At 37.7% G+C, this 21,974-nt stretch overlaps 1 protein-coding gene across 1 annotated transcript; it reads right to left on the reverse strand.

Annotated features, from left to right (window-relative positions):
* On the reverse strand, nt 1–20,769 carry cfap52 (cilia and flagella associated protein 52). Its single transcript, XM_088341697.1, has 15 exons — nt 20,637–20,769; nt 20,161–20,255; nt 18,674–18,873; nt 18,383–18,519; nt 17,047–17,175; nt 16,724–16,820; nt 15,699–15,815; nt 15,522–15,622; nt 12,730–12,900; nt 11,156–11,304; nt 10,909–11,054; nt 9,165–9,316; nt 6,796–6,901; nt 1,806–1,917; nt 1–345 (listed from the first exon to the last, which is right to left on the reverse strand). The coding sequence occupies exons 2-15, from the start codon at nt 20,222–20,224 to the stop codon at nt 119–121; spliced, it is 1,908 nt and encodes a 635-aa protein (XP_088197823.1). The 5' UTR covers nt 20,225–20,255; nt 20,637–20,769; the 3' UTR covers nt 1–118.
* Nucleotides 20,770–21,974: the final 1,205 nt, after the last annotated feature.

Here is a 21,974-nt window from a genome sequence, read left to right on the forward strand (position 1 = left end):
TGGCAGGTAATTTCATCATTTATTAAATGTTACTTAAAATAATCCAACCTAAATAAAATGATACATCATCCAGACCTAACTGAAAGCTAGTATTTTCAGTCAAACATCCAAAAATTCCTCACTGCACCGTCGCAAGTGTTACTTCCCCAGCCTGGCACGTTCCATTTTCCAAGACGGGGTGAGGAAACCTCCATCGCATGACGGCTCCGTCGGCGCTGGTGCTGATAAGAATCCTGTTGTTGCTGCAGATCTCTACACTTGTGATGGCTCCACCGTGAGCTCGCCCCACGTGGGTGACCGTACCGTCCATGTAGTCCCACACCCTCACCAGCTTGTCTTCCCCGCCTGCTCGAGAAAAATCAACAAATCCATTTAGTCAAGCTTTTTTTTATTACAGACTATAAGGCGCACCTGGGAACCCCAAATTAGCCGGAAATTGGAACGTGTGCCCTATAACATGGTGCGCCTTATATACCGAAAAACACGGTAGATAAGATTGGAAATGCGTAAACTATTTATACGTGTGCGTTACTACACGAGGTTTTACGGTAAACCACTGTGCAATGATTAATTCGTCGAAATCATCGCTGACCACCATCGCAACACGGAGCTGAGAGCTTTGATTTCATCTCATGATCAGATTATTTTTACTCACAGTGCCAGAAACGAAAGTTTGAGAATGGAGTAAACAGAAAGTCATCACGAAAGATATAAGTAAACACAAAGTCCGATTTATCATCAAATACCAAAGAAATGATTCCCTCATCATGCTTTGTTTATCAATATCTTTCAGGACAACTTTCTGTTTTCTCTATTCTCTAACATTTGTTTCCGGCACCGTAAAAATAGTGTGATTATGAGATAAAATTGGTCAAGTGGTTAGCTCTCACCACTGGAACCCGGGTTCGATTCCCATTGCATACACGGTTATGCAATATTGGTCAGTGACATTTATGACTGATCAATCATTACAACACATTGTACGCATAACAGTTACACACCAATAAACTGTAGTTTTAATTCCATGCGCCTTGGAGTCCAGGGACCATTTTTCGGGGGGTTGCACCTTATAAACCTGTGCGTCTCACCATGCGAGCGCCTCTATTCTTACAATTAAACTCGAGATATGTATTTCGAGCAAAAATATTGCCCGGCATACAAGGGAAAATCCAAGTCAAGTCAAGTCATTTTTATTTGTATAGCCCTAAATCACAAAGAGTCTCAAAGGGCTTCACAGATTATTACACTATATTACACAGACTGTTTTTCAGCCGACGAGAAGAGTAGGTTATTCATGTGCTATGGAGTAGAAGTGAGTAACGAGAAGTTCCAGACGCTCCCACAAGAAGGCCGAGTGCTCGAGACCGCATCAGCTCATCCCAGCACACTGGGATCATCGATATCTCATGTCTTTGCTGCCATACAGACCTGATCCCGTGCACTTGTGTTGTGTTATTTTTATCGTATTGCTTACGTATCAATAACAGTTTCCTGTGCTCCTTCACCACCCCCCAGGCATTCACCACGACTTCCTCCTCATAATAATCTCGCATTTTATTTCGTTATTATAGTCTCATTTATGTTATTGTTGTATTTTAATGTTCAACATTTGAATGTGTTTTATTGCTATCTAGGGTTGACTTGAATGATTGGATTCATTGGTTTTCAGTTATTTCCAATGGGGTAACTTCATTTGAGATCTGAGAAATTCAAGGAATGAGCTCGATCCGGGAACAACTTAATCTCGTATGTAGAGGGGCAACTATATTTATTCAGGTCTATAGCAGTTGAAAACAGTACATTACCCGTCACAAAGAATCTGCCATCGTGGGAGATGTGCAGGCAGCTGACAGCCGCCGTCTCAGAGTCCTGCAGCTCTCTGATTGCAGTCCCGTCGTGTACGTCCCAGTAGACGATCTGGACAGGTTGCAGACAGTTATTTTACACAGGGTTTTTCAACCAGAGTGCTGGGGAACACGAGTGTGCTGTGAGACATTGTCTAGTGTGCAGCGGGATACCCCCGAATTTTATCTTCAAAAGTATATTTGCTTTCTACCGATGATCAGCGGAGTAATGAGCGCACAAAACTCTGAAAACACATCTTGGGTTTTTTTCTTTTTGTTGTTGCTAAGTGTTATTGCATCTTGTTTTGAGGATTTATGTTGCTGCTAAATGTGTCACGGTTGCCATGGCGCCCAATTGGCCCCACCCGTGTGCTGCTGGTTGACGGATTGGCTCCCTGTTAGTATTTAAACTCTCTCCTGTCAGTCCCCTTTTGTCGGTCCGTCTCCGAATTTCTGTTTTTACACGGCAAGCCCTTTTTCGCCTGTCCCGTTTTTTTGCTCCTGTTTTGTCTCCCGCTACGATCTGTTTGACCTCGACCACGTCTGCTCTCCAATCCCGAATTACAACTTGTTTTGATCTCCACCACGTCTGTTCTCCTGTCCCGAATAATGATCCGTTTTTGATCTCGACCATGTCTACTCTCCTCTCCTGGCTTTCAACTTGTTTTCGATCCCGACCATGTTTTTGCTCTTCTATCCCTACTGACCCGTTTTTTTCCGTTCCCGACACCGCAATCGCTCGCCACGGAAGTCCCACTTCCGCGTTCAGAGTGACCTGCTTCCCGTGTCTAGCAATCCCCGGATTGTGGGCACAACCCCCTCCCTTTCTTCGAATGAAACTTGTGAGAAACGGTACGAGAGTGGGTCCTGTTTTCCGTTCTGGTCCTGACAACATGTTATTTCACTATTGTTACGATGCACTATTCTTTTTCATTCATAAACATTGTTCTCTTATTATACCTTATGCCAATCTCTAAGCACTACGTTGTAAACATTTCTGCCTATTCATTTATATATATATATATATATATATATATATATATATATATATATATATATATATATATATATATATTGCTTTTGTAAAACGGACTTCAGATTTTTTTGTCCTCATAATAACAAAGAATTTCCTATCTTTGCCATAAGAAACCCTTTACCTCTCCACTTAAAGTTTCCCATACTCAATAGACTTGAGGCACATATTGGACTTTTGAGCCATAGCACCATTTAAATTTCACACCATCGTTTCTCACTGCCTCGTTTTCTGATTGGCTACATGTCACTGTCAACAGGCTGCATGCCCAGCATGATAATTTGAAAAATATTCTGTATTGCCAGCCAGTGTTGTTCCGATTGATTACAAAATTAAAGTAGAAGGTTAATATCCACAGATGGACAATGTCATTTAAAGAAAAAACAACAGCGCTCAAACAAGGGTAAAATGCCCCAAGTTACCCACAAAGATCTTGTCTTTAATTCCTCATCAGTCTCTGTGCTCTTTGCAGTCAGGACCTCTTCTCGCCTCATCTCATTTGAGCAGCTTATTGGCCACGCCGCCTATGCGACTTTTCTTGGCCCATCTGTGTTCTACGGGGGGGACCGGGCCCTGGTCCAAAGACGAATCGTGCATGTAAGAATACCATAAGACGTTAAAGTTGTGAGTTTTCTTTTCTGGCTTATATCCTAACAATTTTCAGGCACAATTATCAGGTTGTGTTGTCTGTCTGCTTCATGGTTTAGAGCACAGGTGTCAAAGAGGCGTCCCGCGGGCCAGATCGGGCCCGCTAAGGGATTGAATCCGGCCGCGAGACAACACTCAGAGAAGCGCAAGAGAGAAACAAGCTGCAGGCTGAAATATGTCCACTTGATGTTGCCAAAGAAAGGTGTCTCGAACAAAGACACTGTACTTGTATTTATTTATTTATTTATTTGTTTCTCTCTCTCTCACCCACCCCTTTTCTCCCACTCTGTCTCTTTCTCTCTCTGTGTCTTTTAACCTCTTTTGCTCTAACTTTCTTTTTTCGTTTTCTCTCTTTTCTCTTTCTCTCTTCATACCCTTCGCGCTTTGTTTTCTCTTTTCTCTCCTTCTTTCTTTCTATTTCTCTTTGAATTTCTTTCTCTCTCTCTCTCTCCCACACCTTTTCTCCCACTCTGTCTCTGTCTCTTTCACTCTCTGTGTCTCTCTTTTTCTCATCCTTTGTTGCCCTCTGTCTCCTTCTCTCTCTGTGTATTTTAACCTCTTTTGCTCTTACTTCCTTTTTTCCTTTTCTCTCTTTCTCTCTTAATACCCTTCGCGCTTTGTTTTCTCTTTTCTCTCCTTCTGTCTTTATATTTCTTTTTGGATTTCTTTCTTCCTCTCCCTTTCTTTTCCCCCTCTTTCGCGACTTTTTATCTCTTTTGTTTCTCACGCTCTTTCCCTCTTGTCTTTTTTTCTTTGTTTGTCCCGCCCTCTCTCCTTTTCCCTCCCTCTTTCTCTTATTTCTTTATCTCTCTTTTTCTTTCTCTTTAATCTACTTGTCCGGCCCCCGACAGAATGTTTGTTCTATCGTGTGGCCCCCGAGTTCAAATGACTTTGACACCCCTGGTTTAGAGTTTATATACATATATATACATACAAAATATAAATGATTGGTAATTGAATCCTTGCCTTTTCCTCAATAGTCAGCCAGAATCAGCTTCGACTCTTTCATGGCCCTAACGAGAACAAGCGCTATAGCAAATGGACGGATGGATGCCCAGGATAACCATCTAGCTTCACATCATTGAATCTGATACACTTGGATCTCTAATGAGATAAGTCTCTGGCACAATTCAGTCGTATCGCAATATCCGACTGGACTGTTTTCAACGCTTCAGTGTATTCCTCAAATGCCGGTTGATGCAGACCGAAATGGGCGTGATCATCTGCTCGAAGACAGAGTGCCTGTGTCCTGGATGAGCAGATGGCGAATTTGGCTGGCGCTAGGCTGGCTTGGGCACATCCGCATGCAGGAAGACACGGGCACCGCTCTGCATGGATCTTTTTTGCATCAGCAGCACCATTTTTCACTTTTCGTAAAGGGCGGGGAGGTCATGATGTACAAATATTTTGTTACTGTGTCTCAATAGATTTCTCAGGTATGTGCCCTTGAGTATTCAGTTTTTGGGTGATAATCATACAGTGTTGAAGCTGGCAACTCCATTATGTGGATGAAAAAAAAATTCCCAAATTAAAAAAATACAGAAATAAAGTATCTGTGCCCACACTGGCCCTTATTGAAGGTATCAGTATCAACTGGCCTCAAGTGGTTGTTTTGCATTAGAAAACTACAAATTAGAGGAATGATTGAAATACAATATCATCATCCATTTTTATTCATCTAATGTTTGAATTCTGTATTCATGGTATACTTTTATTTTCTGGTTTCTTTACTTCCCTGCTCATTCTGGTATTTTAACAAGACATCAACACAAGCTAGTTCTTGAAAAATTCCAAACAACACTACAATTGCCAGAAAAAAAATCTTTAAGTTTTGGAGTCTATTCTATGTATCAGTGTCTCTGATGAGGAAGCCTGTGCTCAGGTTGAAGGAGGTGTAAATGAAGTTCACACACATCAGGGGAACAAGGACAGAGCTGGCCTAATTACGATTGGGCAAAAAAAACACACAACGGGCTTTGCAAGCTAATCTGAGGACGCTTGTTTGTGTGTGTGCGTAAGGCAAGTGGCCACCATGGGAGACCAGAGCTAATCGAAGCATAGCAGCAGTCCTCTCGCTTCTGCATGTCCAGTCATTGAAAAATGTTATTTTGCAATAAAGCAACATGAGGATAGCATGCACGTTTGCACCTGATTTTCATCTGTGTCTGAACAAAGCGTACAGTGGTATGAAAAATTACGTGAACCTTTTTTTTTGGAATGTTTTGAATTTCTCTCGTCTTTGTTAAAATCGCACAGATTGAAGAAGTGTGCTTTAACTAAGACCATCTAAACATTTATGGTTTTTCACATTTTTATGATAACCTATTCATGAAGAAGAAGCCCCCCCCACTTACTTATTCCTCCCCCTTCTGGAATTTTTGTAAGCTATTTTTAATACTGGTGTTGTCACGGTTGCCATGGCGCACAATTGGCCCCGCCCATCTGGCGCCAGCTGTGGCTCATTGACAGATTGTCTTTCCGTTTATTTAAGCCCAGTGCTCTCATTCTTCCTTTGTCAGTCTGTCAACAAACCTCTACCCCGCAAGACGTGGGTTTTGACTAGGTCCCGTTTCCTGTTGGTATTCCCTGTCCGGTATTGTTCCAGTTTGATTTTGTCCTCTTTAATATCGGTTTCCAGTTTTGTTCCCGTCTATTTTTATCCTGTTTATTATTCTCTCCAGTTTTCGTTACCATCTAGTTTGTGCAGTTTATTTTCAATATCCTGTTTCATTATCAATCTTGTCTGTCCCGTCCTCTCCGGTATTGACCCCTTCCGTCCAATATCTACTCGGGCAATTGGTATTGATCTTGTCGGCCTCTGGCTTCCTATCATTTCACGCCAGACTGCTGCCTAACGTGCATGACTCCCCATTTCCTGTAAAATAAAAGGCTTGTGTGAGAAACGTCGCGCGTTTGGGTCCTGATCCCGTTCTGGTTCATGACAGGTGTGTATGAAAACTTATACTGTTTGGGTGGTTTTAGTTAAAGTACTGCTTTTACATCTGTGTGATTTTGAGAAAGATCAGATCTTAAGTGATGATTTCAAGCAGAAATTTCATACCATAGTAAAGACGATCCTTTGTGAACAATTCTTAAAACATTGCACTCCCAGCCAATTTTTTATTTATTTTAAAAAACCCATATTTTTTTTTAATTACTAAATGTACAACGTTGTGGCCAATAATTGGTAATTGTAATTGATGGATTGACTGACCTTCCATCAATATTGACACAAAGCTTACCCTGGTATATAACCTTGGCAACACCTACCCTTCTGTCAGTCCCACTGGTGACAATCTGATGTTCTTCTGGATGGTAGCACACGGTTCTGAACGACGAGTTTTTAGTGGTTATCTTGCGAATCCGCACAAATTTCCTACAAGAGATTCAGAAGAGCTATTATTGGTTTACTAGACTTATACCATGCACTACTATAACAAAACTGTATGTATGCATACTGCATCTGTTGTACTATACAGAGTAAAAATCAGAGTAAATAATTCCAGATTCCAATTAAGTTTTGACAAAGATTGTTCAAAGAAAATCTCAAAATATTATCACAATACAAGCATTAGCATTGAAGATCCAAATCTTAATAGTCTAAGTCAGGGATCACCCACCTTTTTGAAGAGCAATGTTTTTGTTACCAGGTAACACAAAGGGCTACCAGGTAGATATACATTTCTAAAATAACAAATGATCGTGTTATCACAATGTTTCACTATGTTATTATGTTATTACAAGGTTGTAATTATTAGAAGTAAGTTCAAGAGTAAATCATTCAGTGCCGTTGTATTAGGGCACTGAATGATTTACATGTATACATTTTAGGCTAAATCTAAAATGAATTTTGGAAGACTTGATTATGTATTTAACAACACTGATCGTGTAAATAATTTTTCATTCCATTTATAAATCAGATTTTCTTGAAAATCTCAATGACCCATCATTGGTGAGCTACTTTTAGAACAAGTCTGTGGGTTATTCAGATGCTCACCAAGTTAGTGATCCCGACATCATATTATTTTCAACCATTCAACGAGAGTTTACAATACAGTTTTTTTAAATGTCAAAAGGGAAACATGGCACCTATAATATAGACCAGGGGTCGGGAACCTATGGCTCGCGAGCCATATATGGCTCTTTCTATGAGTATCTGTGGCTCAGAGACCAATTTGATTGCATGCAAAATCTCTCCATCTTGTTCAGAACCGGAATTTTCAATCCTATTCAAGTACACGTAAAGCCATACCAATGCTAGACTCAAAAGTAACACTTCGCAGTATATATAGGGCACGTTTTCACTACAATTTACAGTCAAGGTGTCACACAAAAAAAGGGGGAAAAAGAACTCGTTTTGGCTGTACAACGCTAAAGAATCCTTTATTTAAAAGTTCACTATATAATCTGTGTTCAGTGTTCAGATACTTTATGATGAATCCACAGAACTGTAAATACGCCAAAACACCGGAAGAGAACTTAGTCATTTGATTGGGTGAGTGGGAGGGATGGGTGGAGCTATGCAAAAAGTACAAGCATTCCCTCCCATCTCTCGCCAAAGGTAAGCACATAAGGCTCCCTATTCTCAAAATGTTGTGACGTTTTTACAAAATAACTGCTTGCATCTGGTTTTGAAACCAATATGTATGAAAAAAAGGGTCAAAAGGAGTTTATCCGATCTTGAGTAATTGCAAGAAAGAGACAAGTTTAAAGTGGTCTGTTTGTTGAATTTGGGACAGGGGCTCTGGCACTATTCTCTTTTCATAATTTTTATCAAATCATCAAAAATAAATGTGCTGAAGACTTAGCTTTTGTCTGGGGCGCCGGTTTAGCAATTTAGTAAATTTGTCTCATAATATATGGTGTGGCTCTTTCCCAAAATAAAATTAATATTTTTTGCTTTTATGGCTCTTTGAGTCAAAAAGGTTCCCGACCCCTGATATAGACAATGTAATGAATGAATAAATTACAATTTATAAAATATAACATTGTGTACTATACCAGTAATGGACATCAGGATGCTCCATCGTGTTTGCATTGTATACAAAATAAAGAAAATTACAGTAGAAATCTCATTTATATCAGTTAATTGATACTCTAAAGCTTAAAAAGTTTACTCATAGGCAAATGTCACAAGCAATTTGTGATTAGTGGCAGAGGTAAGATCGGGACTTAAAGAATCCAGCCCTGCCTGACCCAGGCCGAGCTCTACCAATTACCTTGATTTGCAGAAACACCCAAAGCAAATCTGACATTTAAGATTTTATTTGTGAGTACTCGGGGGAGTTGATTTAAGATTACAAATTAAGTTTAAATTAAGTTTTTTTTAATATTTCTGTGTCTGCACAGGTTACATTACCCAGCAACTTTATATCATTGGCGGAATTGTTTTAGTTGGCAGGACAATTTTAAGGCTGTCCGTCATTTTGACAGGTTTAAATCGGACCATAAACCTCAGCAGAAGTACAACCTTAAGAATATAGTGCTGCACCTCAAGAGAGAGAGGTAGAGAGACAAGGAAGAACAATGCAGAGTGGGTTTGGAAAAAAAAGGCAGCGAGAGAGAAGCTCGGCCTGACATAAACGTATTGATTAGCGTTTTAGTCCCCTAATGAGTTTTTTTGGGGTGAGTCAACTCACTCAATGTCCCAGACGATGCAGCTCCCGTCCATGCTGGCAGTGACAGCTTCCTTATCATCGCTCTTGATTTGGACAGCTCTGACGGTTGCTTTGTGCTCCGTAAGGAAAGCGAGTCGTCTTTGGCCGTGCATCAGCAACTCCCAAACGCACACCTGCGTTCAGGGAACATGCTTACTTAGTTAGCACATTACAATCTTTGTTTGTTATGTCAATCCAGAAGAATATCTAAAAACCCATCAAGCTTTTCGATTAAATTTAAAAAATATATTAAAAAAAAATGCAAATAAGCAATTTTGTGAATACATTATTTAAATTTAGGAGATTTATTTCAATCGAACCAACATTTTTTGTACACAGTAGCGAACAGTATTGTCTTGTCTAGAAGTAAGCTACATAGTATGGATGCACGATTTTTACCTACAGTTAACCAATAAAATACTGCCTTTGGAGACTGATACCCATAACCTTTTTTTTAACTGCGCGCTAGATATAGAAATAAAATGAAGAGAGAGTAGACATGACCAAGTTGTGCTACTCTTTCTGTAGAAAATTAAAATATATGATAACGAGAAACATAAATACTTAGTATCTGCTGATTTAATATGACAGCGCTGCAGCAAGTGACAAATGATTGTGTTTTTAGACAATTACTGTACATCCATATTACATAGACAAAATATGTCTGCCTAATTGTAGTAGAAAACAAAAGTCAAAGAAAATTATTTAATATTATGTTTTGTCAAGTATAACAATAAAAGTAGCACTTAAATTTGTCCAATATGGCAGATGGCTGTTCATTTAAAGTACAGTTTTTATAATCTAAGTTAACAATACATTTTAAAATTACAACAAAAATATTCCTATTGTGTCAGATCTTTTGTATTATTTTACTAGGTAGACCAAAAAATAAACAAATAGTAAAGTATGAAAAAATGATCCTTAAAACTAGGAAATGGAGCAAGAATGTTGTTTTTTTTGCAATTATATATCTGTCACTGAATATATTTTTGTATACATATTTGAAAAAAAGTCTTGTTTTACTGCTAATTCCAAAGAAAACTATGTTATATACCTTCTGTCATTATCATATAGTGTTTGTACAACTTTTCTGACCAAATTAAAGCACTTTTCAAAGCCAATTTTATAATTTTTCCAGTACCATTAAAGAAAAATTTGGTGTGAATCATGTATTTTGCAGGGCCATAAAAGTTACATTTGCGATTTTAAATCGTGCGTGTGCATTTATCAAGACATATGATTTTAAGATATCAAGAACGTTGCAAATGTTTTTGTTTTTGAGACAAATATCTCCCCATATAGGTGTTCGGTAAAAATTTCATTAATTTGTAGCTTACATTTTAGTTGCAGGAAGTTCTTCCCATTACAATTTACCACTGGGAAACGCTAGCTTAATTTTTTGCATCGATACTCATTTCATAGTGCCCTGTTTAGGTGTAGCATCCACCTGTCCTCTTGGGCACGACGCATATGGAGCAATGACTCTTCATAGGATGATGCAGTTAGACACGAGTGAAAAAGAAATTCAATGGCAAAGCAAAGCAACCAGAGAGCATTGTCTTCATCATTTTTAAGCAGGGTTGCTGAGAATCATAGCAACAATTGCAATCATGTACAAGCACTTCCCCCATAATTTAAGCACATCTCAATCCTTGAAAACACAATAATAAAATTCAAGCATTTTCAAGGATTTCAAGCACCCTTACAAACCCTGCATATGACTGACCGTTCCATCCTGTCCCCCACTGACAATTTTCTTGCAGTCTGTAGACCCCTTGATGGCTGACACGCCGTTTCGGTGCGCATTGTGAATAATGAGCATGAGACGGCCAGTCTGTGGGGTATATATGCGAATTTTTCCGTCGTTCCAGCCTGCGTTGTATGAAAAAAATATTTAATATACTTTCGAGACTAGTTGTTTACTTACATAGGCAGCTGTTTGACTGACTAAGAAGAGCTGTATTGAGTCCTACCAGTGACAATGCTGTGTCCATCAATCATTAGGTGCACAGAGTTACAAGTAAGGCAAGGTTCTGGGATTCTCAGCAGCTCTTTGGACTTGTCTACGTGCCATACTCTGATGTCCTGCTCTGAGCTGGTGACAAATAACTCAGAGGACCCGCTGATGATGCATGAGAAAAAAAGCAACAAAATTTAGGGGTGAACATCTGCAGCCGACAATAAAATGTCACATGTGAGAAATGTCCTGGCCAAATAATTGTTAATGTGGTATATTAAAACAAGCATTTTTTTCAATACATACATCAAACTTGTAAAATAATAGACCAGAAGTAGGACTTGGTATAGAATAGGAAACTGAATAATTAATACAATATTGCAATTTTATTTCATGAAGTTTCCTGGCATGCAATTACAAGAAAAAACATATAAGCATCCTGCATAATTAATAGAGTGTATGCATTTAAGATTGTTTATTTTATCCTTAAAAATGTTGGCAATGTAAAATATTTGTAATACCTACCTAAAGAGCATTTGTAAAATCATAAATGTATTTTTATGATAATAGTAATAGCTTATGGTTAATAATATTATAATCATTAAGACGTTTGCCTCTTCTCATAGAAATTAAGCAAATACCAAATTAAAATGAAAACAATAAAAAATTAGGGGGAGATGTCAAGGCAAACATGAAATCGACATATAATGCTTAGTATCATTATGCTGATCTGGATTTTCCATGTATGATTATTTCTCTTGTGTGCTGATGAGATGAGATTTATGTGACTCAAAATGACTAAAGATATTATGACATGACAAGAATAATGTAAAAAATGTTTTGGGATGTCAAGGGGACAGAACCAAGATAAGCTCTGGCCTTTTCCTGTCTGCCCTTATGTCATTGTTTATCTAAGATGTTGATTTTCAACTCATCTTAACCTTGTACTGTATATGACAGCCAGTGGGAAAAAAACAGTCAGAAAAAAATAAGTCATGCACAGTTATGTTTTTTTAATTGTTATTAGAATAATAATTTGAATTGTCTTTACTGCTGTTGATAACAACGTAGTGAACATTGATTACAACACGATTAGACATAGCATTCCTAGATAAATACATAATAGAGACTTAAAAGAGAAAAAAAGATGAAGAATATCAGGAAACTGGCCTAATTTGTAAGTGCATCGTAATAATAGTGCAGTTAAATTTTTTTATATTATATCCTATTGCAATGCAATCGATTAAAATAAATGATAAAATACCATCTCATGTATTCTACTATTTCCTTTATTAGTACACCTGATCGCAATAACCTGAAAATTGTTCCTACTGTGGTTCATTGGGTCCCCAGAAAATAACTGAGCTACTACTGGCCTCTAGTGTAATTAATGTGAACTGAACTCCCCCCAAAATACATGTTCTTCTACTACAAAAACAAGTACTACATAAAGGCTTTATTTACACTTTCCGTCTTTTGTAAAAAAAATAATAATACATTTTAACTATTAGTCTAATGCTACTTCATTCTAGACAACATTTTGACAATTTAACAATCTTAAAGGATGATTTTGATGCATCATCTACTCACAAAGCGATGGAGACATCTTTCACGGCACCGTGGTGACTGGTGGAAATAAGATCAGCCTTGAAGTCCTGAGAATCCAGGCAGTAGATTTCGGAAGCGTCCGTGCCGGCAAAAAAAATGCGTCCGTCGTCTTTGAGTGCAATGGAAGTCACCCCGTTGTTCATCTGCACATGTCTTTTTACAAAGTGGAAATAAGTTAGTCTGTCATGAAGATTCACGAAAAAAAGACCGTTTGAAGGTAATAATTTGATCAATACTAACATGGTTTGCTGATTATAAATTGCACCCAAAAGTCCAGATATGGCCAGAAATTTAAATGTGCGCTTTATAACTCGATACGCCTTATTTGTGGACAGAACTGGAAATTCACAACCATATTTGTGTACTTACTGATCAGTGGAAGATATCGCTGACCGCAATTGCATATCCGGATGTCAATGGTGTCAGTACCGAGTCTAAACCATCAGGCAGCTAAAGACATTGGTGGTTGTTCACAATTGCATGACATTGAATTCAACGGGAATCAAACCCAAATCGCGACGGAGAGGGGGGCGGGATACTATTCACTCGACCAGGGGTTCTCAAGTGGCCTGACTTCAGGACCCACCTTAATTAAAAGCTGTGACCCAAACAAGAAAAAATGTCCACTTTTCAATTGTATCTATGAAAAGAATTGTGCAGTTTAAAATAGTTTAATACTGTATTTATTATTATTTTTTCAAAAAACAAAATGACCAGAAAATCCAAAACAAATTCAAGTGCCAAATTATACTCACATATAAGCCTACATTGTCAAGTCAAGTCATGTTTATTTGTATATCCCTTAATCACAAGGAGTCTCAAATAATTATACAAACCACAGATTATAATTACACCATCCCCTGATCTAAAACCTACATGAGGGCAAGGAAAAACTCAAAAACCTCAAAATGAGGAAAATGAAAAAAACCTTGAGAAGGGACCGCACATGAGGTAATTCCCCTTCCAGGATGACCAGGCTGCAAACAATGTTGCAATAACAAACAATACACAGATATTGTCAACATGCAATATAGGTCATTCATAAGGGATAGAATCTAAGTGTGCTTGCATATAAGAAACCCCTTAAAACTGCTTTAAAATGGCCATATAGTAAAAAACAAAAATATCAATAAAGCGTGTACCTAAACACCAATAATTATTTAATAATGCTGTTAATAACAATAATACGCTGGTAAAAATCTGGAACTATAACATTTTAAACCATTTACTGTACCTACCAGTAGTGTTTAAATGGCAGACATTCGTATACAATTTTCTTTTTTCACAAGTGAACCTCATTTTTTACTTTTTCTTCCCCTTATCACTGACTTTCTTGGTGCAGTAAAAGAAAATGAAACAAACATGCTAATTGACTCAACAGGACGAAGAGATGGAGCAGGGCATTATCATTTGGTAAACACTGCACTAGACCACTTGGGATCCAGACCACATATAAAAAGGCAATATCATTAATACACTATTTTCACTGTATCAGACAACATCAAGTTGAGAGAATGTTTTACCGTAAAATTCGGACTATAAGCAGCAACTTTTTCCAGGCTTTCAACCCTGCATGCAATGATGCAGCTAATTTATGCATTTTTTTGACAGGGACGCATTAAAGGTAATATTGAGACAGGTGGAAAATATGTGTCAAGGAAGACACAAGTTAAATGTAACTTCGCGCTTTGTGCATTGATAAAACTAATATGAACAGACCATCATCATGGAAAAGGTGTCAATAAAAGGGTATTTTTTACAAGTCTGTTTATTTTCAAATGGGAAAAATGTGGCGAAACGAACAGATTTCAGGGAACAACGTCCAATGAAGCAGAAATGTGTAAGGCGGATTTATATTTATCCGTCTGCATTATTGTGTGTTTTAAAATAAATATTTACACTGGGGGCGGCAGTAGCTCAGGAGGTAGAGCGCTCGTCTTGGGATCACGGGATCCCAGTTCGAATCCCGGCTCGTCCGTGTTACATGTCGAAGTGTCCTTGGGTAAGACACTGAACCCCCTAATACCCCCAATAAGCAGGTCAGCGCCTTACATGGCTGCAAGGCCGCTATTGGGAAATGTGGAGCACATTGTAAAGCGCTTTGGGAAGTCATTGACTTGAAAAGCGCTATATAAATGCAGATCATTTCATTTCATTTCACTGTTGGATTGTATGGATTGTCATTGATGTAACAAAGCCATTTTCGCAGACATTCAAAGGAGTTGAAAACGGTCAGGGGACGTCATGTTACTGGTTTCTTTGTAAACGGGAAATGTAGAGAAAAACACACAGCTAGCAACAAGCAACGTCTATTGATGCAGAAATGCTTTTGGGCTAATTTTTTATCTGTCGGCATTGTTGCTTGTTTTGGAGTACGTAAATTTTACACGGTTGGATTCACTACACTCACAGATGTAAGGGGACCATGGATGCGTATTATCAAATAAGATTGCTGCAATACGAAGTCTTTGGTGAGCTACCCAGGCTTTACATTTTTCGGTTATCTTGTTAAAGTCAGTGCACTCCGCAGCGTGATCAGGGTTTGATTCCCGTTGCATGCAATGTTATCTAACTGTGATCAGTTGATACGCAAACACAGCACTTTTTTATTTTTGAGCAAACTTAGCCCTTACAGTACTTTTAAATCCATGCGCCTCAGTCCGATGTGCTTTATATAAGAAAAAAATATCACATAAGACAATTTTTTTGGGGTTGTGCCTTGTAGAGTGAAAAATCTGGTACATTCAAATTGACGAATCATGTCCAGGACTTACTTAATAGCTTTGAAGGTGGCCGGGTTACACAGTGTCAAAGTGCCAAATCCGGAACCAACAAGTAGTTCTCCTGAGCCTAATACTTTTAAGACATTGGCCCCCTGTGCAAGGGAAATCAAAATTTTGAATAAACACATTCAAAGAGGATTTCAACCAGAACAGTAATTGGATACTGACCAGATTGTGCTTTGTTTTCATCGGGCCATAATCCTTCAAACACTTTGTTTTAGTGTGAATTTTCAGGATGTCTCCACTGGAAGTGCCACAGAAAATGTACTCGTCATCTGGTGCGAACTATAAAGAGAGACAAGGTCAAGGTGAGTTTCTTTAAGAGAATTGCTAAACTAAGTTGTAGCGAATGTATTAAATTTGAAAAAAATATATTTTCAAGTCATAATTTGATGTTACATCGTTAAATAATTTTTGCTCAATAAAAAAAATATTTTTCTTTCTTTACATTTTATTTAGGAATTACTTTTTACTGTTTATTTTAAGACTTAGTTTGAGTGCAAGAAATCATGAATGTATATATGTATATATATATATATATATATATATATATATATATATATATATATATATATATATATATATATATATATATATATATATATATATATATATATATATATATATATATACATATATATATATATATTTTTTTTTAATTATTTTTTTCCCTTTTAGAATCCTGTTGTGGAGCCGGGCGGCCAAGCAGGCCAACAGAGAGCTCACCCAGCATCCACCTGAAAGAAGAAATCCGGTTTCTCTTCCTGGTTCATGTGTAAAAATACTTATACTGTATCTCCAGCGCGCTAAAAACTTTGACATTTCAATATGGTTAGTATAAAGTGTAAATAAGAGGCGAGCCCTTTCTTTTAAAACGAAACAGGAATAAGAAAGCTTGATGCGGTTGAGATAATGGTTAGATCGCTTTCTTTCAGCCACTCTCTAACACGGAGGAGGACCACTTGAAACTTATATAAACCTTAAACATACAAAATATAGCACTGAAGCAACTTACGAACAAATTAAACTTACGAACGATCGTCCAGAACGTCCGGATCTCGTTCGTGAGTAGGGCAGCGTTCGTATATAGTAGTAGTACCATAATGTAGTACACATTTATTTTTGCTAACATTCTGTCTGCTTTTTGCACTCCACTCGTCATTTATGTTTCAAGAATTCAGTCTCTTACACACCTCTATGGTCTTCACGGTTCTCTTCAATTTGCCCAGTATGCAATCTGTTGGTTTAATCTTGTTGGTCTCATCCAGCTCCCATATCTGCAAGGTTGCCCTGCAAAGATGATCCAATAAATGTTGTCAGTGGACACTTAACACGGTAATACACACAGAGTCAGGTCTGGCTCTAATAAAAACAGAAATGTTTGAAAATTAGTGGAAATTCATGACTGTTCAAACACTGCCTGGAAATCTTTACTGGAGAAAAACTCAACGTATTAAGAGATGTGCAGTGATCCATATAACTTTACTTTAAAAATAAAAATGAAAAATTCACCCACCTGCCAGCAGAAACAAAAATGTTGTCATTAGTGTTGGAGTACTTGACGGTGAGTCGATGACATAAACTCAAAGGTACTGCTGCAGCTGAACTGATGGCCTGCTTGGCCTCCAGGCTCCACAACATGATTCTAAGAGAAAATATGTAAAAGGGTGGAAAAAACCTTTTGTTGGCCCGTTTTTATACTAAATAATGTGCCTTTTAAATAGGCAACTCAGCTACACAATATTTTATTTTCTTTGGAGTTTTTGTTCAGTGTAGTAGACCCCCAGGATATGACATTATTCCATTCTGAAGCACGGTTGTGAGGTAAAATGGCCGTATGGTGGGGGATAAAAACCAACTAAATACTGCGTTCCATACCCCAGATGAAAACATTAAAATAACACAATACCGTAGTCTATATTAAGCACTATTTTTGTGCAATATACGTGTATAATATTCAATAAAATTGGTAATAAATATGCATATTAAGGAACATTTTAATTTTATTTACCTTTAGTGTGATTTGACCTGGTATAGGGAAGTTAGTTGGTGGATGCAAAGAGGGGGAGGACATTACTGTTTTGAAAATGTTCACTTGCGAAGATTTTCATCCCCTTACTTGCTTGCTCAAATCGCCTCCTTATTCTTCATAATCATCCAGATTGTTGATTGGTTACGGCTATTCCTTAGCAAGGGTAACGATGTATGTGCCCTCTCTGTAATTTTTACTATCACAAAGATTGTTTCCATTATTATCATCTTCAGGCTTCTACCTTTACCACTACTGAAAGTCTTGGGACTGATAGCTAAGTAAATTGAAGTTTGTTACACAAGATTCTAAACTGAACGAAAAGCAGCATTTTTGGAAGGCCGTTCAGCCAATAATATATCAGCATTCTTTTGATGCCGTTACACATACAAATAGAGAACCAGCATCTTCTAGAACCTTTCATAGTGTGAGTGTGACGTCACAGTTGAAGCTGGAGGCAAAACAATAACCACATATGTCACAATGTTTTTAAACAAATGAAAGGATCTATATGACGTCGACCAATAGCAGACAGGCATCTCTATCGGAAGCAATTGACCCACACAGGCATATGTACAAAAGTTTGAATCTAGTGGGGGAAATGCTGTAACAAGGGGTAAAAAAAAACATTGGATTCCACATCGTATCACAGAAATAATGAAAGGTGGTGACACTCTGGCTAAGGGGTCTACTTTACTTGAATCGGACCAAAATTAATTGACAGACGTGTTAAAATGGCTGAGCCCTAAATGTCTTCCCATTTCAATATGAGACAGCCCCAACTTCCCACTAGTTCAGTGAACAAGCGTTTCTGAAAATGTACCTTCCGTCATCTTGACCCCCAAGAGACACCAGATACTTGTCGTGGGGAGAGAAGGCAAGCGCCTCTACCTTGGATTCGTGGATCACAAACTTAGTATATATGTCTCTCTTTGCGTAATCCCAGACAATGATCTCAGCCTGGGAAAATAGCACAGAGATGTAAAAAAAAATCTTTAAGGAAATGCAGTGGATATACAGTCCATACACATTGGTTAAAACGTTTTTGTCACACGCTATAGTCAGAATGGCATGGTGCTGTTGGAATTAAGCTCTTTTGTTGCTGTAGATCTACCTCAAAGTCGTTATAATTGGCTTGCCCAGAGGCAATATATGCCCCGCTTTTAGACATTGACAGGCAGGATATGTCGCTGGTGTGGCCGTGCAGAAAGTGCATCTTGCTGTCTTTGATCCGTGCCAGGACGACAGTGCATCCCAGAGGGTAGATGAGGTGCTCCTTGTCGGGATGAAGTCTCATCCCGAAATGCACCTGTCCTGAAATCACAATGGGACGGAAGTAGATCAAAACAAATTTCCCTCCAAAACCCCCTTTCTTTCTGGACAAATAGAATGAGTACTTATTTTTCATAGTACTAATTCATTACAAATGTCTTATCTTCCCAAAATGCTGTTTAATATTCAACATACCATACATTTCCGATTAAAATTTGAATGTGAACGTGGTCAACACTTCTAAAATGATTGTCTGTTTTTTGGTGAAAATGCAAATCTGTGAGATTGTGCAGTAGTATAAGCAATAGCCCTCCCAGTTTGAAATATGAAAATAATTGTGTTTGCACTGATCTATGTGTTATCAGTTTATTTGTGGGGCCCTGTTTTCCTTTTTTCTGGAGGTTTGGTGATTACTTGATACCCCTTTAAAATTATTTAAACAATGTCCTTTATTCTCATATCACACACTAGTTGGTCTCAAAAGGTCATCACACACTAGTTGGTCTCAAAAGGTCAGCTATTTACCTCGTTTGCTGTGATCACAATTTTTTTGGTTCATGATTTGATTTAATTAATAAAACGTTGTTGCTTTGCTTGTATTGATGTATTCCTCTTACCATTTGAAAATAAAAACGAGTGACAGAAAATCATGATTCATTAAATAATTGTGCTCTCTTTGAATAATTAGCTAAATCTACATTTTTAATAATAAATTGAAAAAACATTTTTCTCACAGTTTACACTTTAAACTGTGAGAAAAATATTTTACTTTACACAGTAAAATCGGAAAATATTGTAAACAATGCTCTTCTCCAGGTATATTATTAACTATCATGGTAGAATGAAAACAGATAAACATTATCACCCACTCTCATTATTTTTCGCGAGTTATATGTCTTTTCATGGTGAAGTGGTTAGTACATTCGCCTATCACGCAGAGGGTGGCAGGTTCGAGAACCGGTATAAATCTATCGTGGTCTAGAGAGGGATAGGCGCCACCAGACACACCACAGAAAATGAAGCCCCAACTAAGTACACAATATTTATTAATTTGTCCCATTTAACGTTCAATTTATAAAAAGTACCCATACGTCCATAAAAAATAAATGACGTAATATAATAATCAAATTTTAATTGTATGTACATGAATACTTAGTGTTTTGTCATTATGCTAGCTTGACTAGCATTTCACGTATCTTAGCTTATGATCTAGCAAAAACTGCAATTTAGACGATTAAACTTTTTAAAATGTGTGCACAAGCAACACATAAATAATTATTAATGTTATTGTTTGTTTGTTTGTTTATTTGTTGTTTTTAAATAACTTACCGTTAAAACCGGAAACCGCCGCCAGTTCTAGCGGAGGATACTCTTTTGGTTCCGGAATCTCCATTTTGCTCGAAAAAAACGCTAGAAACCGGGATCTAAAATATATACAAATGTATCGGAAAAAATGATTAATTTTTTCATTCAAAATACATTAAACAACAGAAATAAAAATTGCATCGTATTTTCTTGACTTTTTTCCCCTTTTATGTTACGTGTCAACTCCTAATATGAGTAACGATAGCGTCATACACTAGACGTCAAAATAAAACAAACGATTTCTAAAAAGTGACGAAAGTATCTTTTGAAGACTACTTTCATACTAACGACATTAACATTCAACACGTTGTGTCTTTTCTTTAGTCACGTAACGAAAATAATAAAGAAATAAAAGTGAACATCGCATTTGGCCAATACATATTAACTTTAATTGTTCACATAAACTCGAAACAACAACATTAAGTTATTGCATCACTTACCGATAATTCGAAAAAAGTCGCACAATTTTAAATGTTTTTAGAAGACATATTTTGGGGAGCTTACAGTGATCGTCCGAATGTAGACTGACCACTAACAAACGTCACCTAGCAACGGGCAACCCGCTTGTTCCGCCTCTTCAATTGCATTGGATCCCATTCGGTTTTACATTCAACTAAGACTGAACAAAATCAAGATCACTGGCATCTTATCGGAATTTAGATTGGATATAATCAAAACTGAATGGCCCATTAATCAGCTCCAAAACAAACATTAATATCATGATACTGTATTTTAACTACAAATCCAGCTACCAACCTTCCTGTGTGGAGTTTGCATGTTCTCACCGTGCTTGCATGGGGTTCCTCGAGGCACTCCAGTTTTCTCCCACAATCCAGAAATATGCATGTCAGGTTAATTGGTTAGATTGTCCCTAGGTGTGAATGAGTGTCTCTGTGTGCCCTGCGACTGGCTGGCAACCACTTCAGGGTGTCCCCTGCCCACTGCCCGAAGATAGCTGGGATGGGCTCCAGCACCCCCGTGACCCTATTGAGGATAAGCAGTGCAGATAATGGGTGGATGTATTTTCACCAGTCGCATTTAGCGGGCCGGATTAAAAAAAATATTTCAGATCGCATGTATTCGGCGTGTTTCAGACTGAAAAAGACATTGAAATGATGTACCAGAGTTAATTAACCCGTACAAGGTTTTGGAAGTCAGTTTGGACTTTATTTTGAAAAAATATGTTAATTTCTACTTTAAAAATTAAAAGTAAAAATCCAATTTAAAAAAAAAGTGTACCCAGATCAGAGATAAAATCTAGAGATGTTTCATAGAAATAAAATGTTGGTATCAATAACCAGTATAGTGGAAATTATGTACATAATTGTTTTTTACTTTCTTTTGGAGTGAAGGTAACATATTAGGTTTCAATAAACATTGTTTAAGTGAGACCTGTTGCCTTTATGAGATTGGCAATGCAGTTTTAATAGAAAAGCTTCTTCTCCGTGATATCTTGCTTTCAATGAACTATGTTGAAGTGAATGGGAAGGACCACAAAAAAAATCTGCATTTTCTTGCCAAAACGGTAGCAAAGTGTGTACAGTAATTTATGTGTGCTGTATGTTAAAAATAGTGTTGTAGCGACTTTTTGTGGTATTTAGAGGTTGTGTGTTGCCTGGTTGTTTATTGTAGGTTAATCCATCCGCTTATCGTCAGTAGGGTCACAGGGGTGCTGGAGCCCATCCAAGCTATCTTCAGGCAGTGGACACCCTGAACTGGTTGCCAGCCAGTTGCAGTATGAAAATACATTTTGGAGATGTGAATTTCAATATACACTT

Source organism: Urocampus carinirostris, chromosome 8 (genome assembly GCF_059441175.1).
Source record: "Urocampus carinirostris isolate Australia breed hairy pipefish chromosome 8, RoL_Ucar_1.0, whole genome shotgun sequence".
In the NCBI taxonomy this organism is placed as follows: domain Eukaryota; kingdom Metazoa; phylum Chordata; class Actinopteri; order Syngnathiformes; family Syngnathidae; genus Urocampus; species Urocampus carinirostris.

What these genes read in the sequence shown, in the direction of transcription:
- cfap52 (XM_088341697.1), bottom strand. Translation starts at nt 20,224, where the DNA reads ATGGAGATTCCGGAACCAAAAGAGTATCCTCCGCTAGAACTGGCGGCG. An exon ending in CCAATTATAACGACTTTGAG is followed by an intron (nt 18,520 to 18,673) that starts GTAGATCTACAG and finishes CTATTTTCCCAG; the next exon opens with GCTGAGATCATTGTCTGGGA. An exon ending in ATTTTTGTTTCTGCTGGCAG is followed by an intron (nt 16,821 to 17,046) that starts GTGGGTGAATTT and finishes TCATCTTTGCAG; the next exon opens with GGCAACCTTGCAGATATGGG.